The sequence below is a fragment of the Frankliniella occidentalis genome, unplaced genomic scaffold, assembly GCF_000697945.3.
Source record: "Frankliniella occidentalis isolate FOCC.00 unplaced genomic scaffold, Focc_3.1 Scaffold9, whole genome shotgun sequence".
Taxonomy (NCBI): domain Eukaryota; kingdom Metazoa; phylum Arthropoda; class Insecta; order Thysanoptera; family Thripidae; genus Frankliniella; species Frankliniella occidentalis.
In genome coordinates, this window is record NW_026267139.1 from 498,768 (window position 1) to 501,957 (window position 3,190).

General features: G+C 47.5%; 2 protein-coding genes across 8 annotated transcripts in view; both read right to left on the reverse strand.

Annotated features, from left to right (window-relative positions):
- Window positions 1–3,190, reverse strand: part of LOC113202709 (vanin-like protein 1) — a 30,512-nt gene that overhangs the window by 14,289 nt on the left and 13,033 nt on the right. For 2 of the 7 annotated variants that reach the window (XM_052275935.1, XM_052275945.1), the window contains one exon: window positions 78–203. The exons of 4 other annotated variants lie outside the window; for them this stretch is intronic. The gene's annotated coding sequence lies outside the window, so the exon portion shown is untranslated. Of the gene's footprint in view, window positions 1–77; window positions 204–358; window positions 729–3,190 lie in introns of those variants that run through there. One more of the 7 variants, XM_052275957.1, reaches the window with a different exon arrangement.
- LOC113202732 (DDB1- and CUL4-associated factor 13) lies at window positions 866–3,155 on the reverse strand. Its single transcript, XM_026417105.2, has 9 exons — window positions 2,936–3,155; window positions 2,658–2,857; window positions 2,379–2,564; window positions 2,131–2,299; window positions 1,899–2,046; window positions 1,665–1,818; window positions 1,429–1,575; window positions 1,186–1,349; window positions 866–1,099 (listed from the first exon to the last, which is right to left on the reverse strand). Exons 1-9 carry the CDS (start codon window positions 3,003–3,005, stop codon window positions 1,012–1,014), a joined length of 1,326 nt encoding a protein of 441 aa, XP_026272890.1. The 5' UTR covers window positions 3,006–3,155; the 3' UTR covers window positions 866–1,011.

The window sequence follows — 3,190 nt, forward strand, 5'->3', positions numbered from 1 at the left end:
TTTTTTCCAAAACAAAAAATTCCGGTTTCAAAATCTCCAGTCACGCGTGACGGGCCGGTCCCGAGTGACGGTAGTACCTGCGAGGCAGGTGGCGTTGTCCCTGTCCGGCACGTACGTCTCCCTGCAGACGCAGACCCGGGCCGGGCCGCAGTGCGCGTGCTCGCGGCAGTCCGCGCTCGAGTCGCAGTCCTGGCCCAGTCCGCCTGCGGGAGAGAAAACCCACACGGCACTCTAGCACACAAACCTCGAAAAGTTTCCATCGTTTCGACGTCGACTTCACCTCGTCGACAAGGTTTCGACGTCGTCGTCGATTCGACTCTTATTTCTCAGTGGTTAGTATACGACCCGAGACCCTCACCCAGCTCGGTCTGCTGCGGCTGGCCGCGGCCCGACAGCAGGAGCAGACACACGCACACGCTGGTCAACCCCAACGGGGCCATGACGGTGACGTCGAGTCGGTGGCGGCTACGTCACGGTCTCGGTGAGCATGGCGTTGTCCTCGCCGTCCTCGCCGGCGGGGGGTTCGGCGCGTCACTGCGGGGCCGCGGGCCTTGGTGCGGGCGCCTCGCGCGGCACGTGCAAGGCACGGGGCATCCCCGCCCGTGTCCGGGGCCGTGTCCGGAGCGACCACCCGGGGGCCTCGTGGCCGATGAAAGGCTCGCCCGCGAGCCCCGCGGAGGCAGCCCGACAACACAATGCCGACGGCCGCTAATCGAACAGCGCCGAGTCATCCGCGGCCCACTTTTCTTTTCACCCCAAACAGCTCCGTCGACGCGACGCCGCCCCCGCCGCATCCACCCCCTCCCCCCCACGACGCACAGGGAATAAGAGGGAAGGTCAAACGCACTCGGCAAAACACAAAAGCTAGGAGCAAGAGTTGAAATTTATTCTGCACGACTTCATTGAGAAGTAAAATAGAATGCTGACCACGTTGGGGGTTGCTTAGAATAAACAGTCACAATATCTAAGAGGGATGGAGGGACACCTGGACAATACAGAAGCAGGAGTAGATTACTCGTGCTCCCTGATGACGTGCTTTTTCCTCTCTGGAACAAAAGGCACGGCACCTTTCTTGGAGTGTTTCCGCACATTGCCCTCTCTGCAACAGATAACAAATTGGTGTTAGGATAAAACTTTGGAAAAGGCAATGAAAATTAATTGATTGATTTAAGAGAGAGAACTTACTTTCTCTTTGCTTTGTCTCGCATAGCGTGTTGTTCTTTCTGGGCATTGTAAATGTGTTTGGGTACATGCCGATGGCGGGCAATCCTTTTAATTTGCGGGTGCTGAGCAAATTTGGTCCGTAGAGCTTGATGATAGTTAAGAGCAGCCTTTTCTCTTGGTTTCAGCTGAAACAAAGATTTGAATCCATGAAAGTGATGTTCTGCAACAGTAACGTAAAATACCTATCCAAGCGGTTCAACTCACCGCTCCTAATTTCTCAGCTGCCCGTGCTTTCCAAACTCTTATGTTCATTTCATCAGATCCACTCATAATGTATTTATTATCTAAAGACCATGAAACAACTGATAATTTCTGCATACGCTTTGTATGGTACACTTCACGGGAATGACCCTAGAAAGACAAAAAACACCATTATTTTAATGATTCAATGACAAAGAAAATGCACAGGAAAAAATCTGGAGATAGAAAAGGATACACACCTTATGAGCTTCATAAATTCTAACTGTTCTGTCATAACTACCACTGACAAATTCTTTTCCAGTAGGTGAATAGTCCACAGAAACTACAGCACCAACATGATCCATGTGAACATTTGCCGGTACCCTCATCTGACGTACATCAAATGTGTAAAGGCTACAGAAAATAAAACATATGTTACTTTTGAAAATGTTGCAAGCTTAAAATAAATTTCTAACACTGTTGTTGAAACGTACTTAAAATCTTCATTTGCAACGGTAAAGTTGAAAGCTTCCATAGGATTCCAACAAACACTATTTGCCTTAAGTTTCATAACAACTTTGCGTACTGGCCCAGAGTCTCTTGTGTCATACAGAATAACACTTCTGTCACTAGCACAAGCAGCTGCAATGGAAAAGAAAAGAGTGACATATAAATACACTGCCAGTAGAGAAAAACAGTATCACATCCGGTAACAGAAATACTTGCCCAATAAATTAGTTTCAACTTGATTAAATGATACATGGTGAAGACTATCGACACCCCACTGGTATGAGCGAATAGGTTCATTACGCCCGTGCTCCCACAGCTGACAAACTTCACCACAAGTCACAAATTGATTTTGGCTTCTTTGATGTGAAAGAGATAATAGGACAGTCTGCACAAAAGAGTTCATACAGTGTGATAACCATTTTTTGATGAGATGTCAACACAACGGTGTGCTAAAAAATAGATACCTTGCTCAAAATAGTATTGGTGGGATCTTCTTGCTCATTCTCCATGCTCCATGTTTTGATTGTTTTGTCATCTCCCATCGACAACATATTTTTACCATCTGGTGTGAATGTTAAACCACGGACACATCCATCATGAGCTTGGAATGATCGTTTACAAATACGTTGAGGCAGATCCCAGAATTTTATCTAAATAAAGTAGATATTAGAGCAATAACATTAGCAGTACTGACTCTGAAATAAAAGATGAGAAATAATTTCTACTTTAAAATTGGTACTGACCTCTCCATCGTAGGCACCACTTGCCAGAAACGAAAGAGTTTCAGGATGCTTTGCAAGACATGACACACCATCCCTGTGACCGTCGAGATTTCCAAGGAAAGGCTTCGCAAAGATCCTCTCCAGCTTGACTGAGTTCATGGCCCGGGCATACTCCCGAGGAGCCTCCAGAGGGTGGAGAGCGGGGTCATAATTTCTTTGCACTGAGAAATAGAAAATTGTCATGAACCCAACAGTCAATGTAAAGACATACGGCTTCAAGTGGAGTGGTCCTAACCTACCTTTATGGATGTCGCGTTTAGTTTCACGCAGGTATTCGTCGGGGTTGCGAGATATCACTTTCACTTTCATGATTGCGGATTTAACGGCGGCGATTGCAGAGAACTTTCATTGACCGACCCTCTTCAACAACACAGATTTTGGCGATAAAGTGATCTCGCACACATGGCTCGTGGTCGTTGTTGTTTGTGTAGTGGAGGGTGAATAATCCGACCCACGTGGACTATTGGCAGGAACCCCCTCCCCCCTTCTCCGAC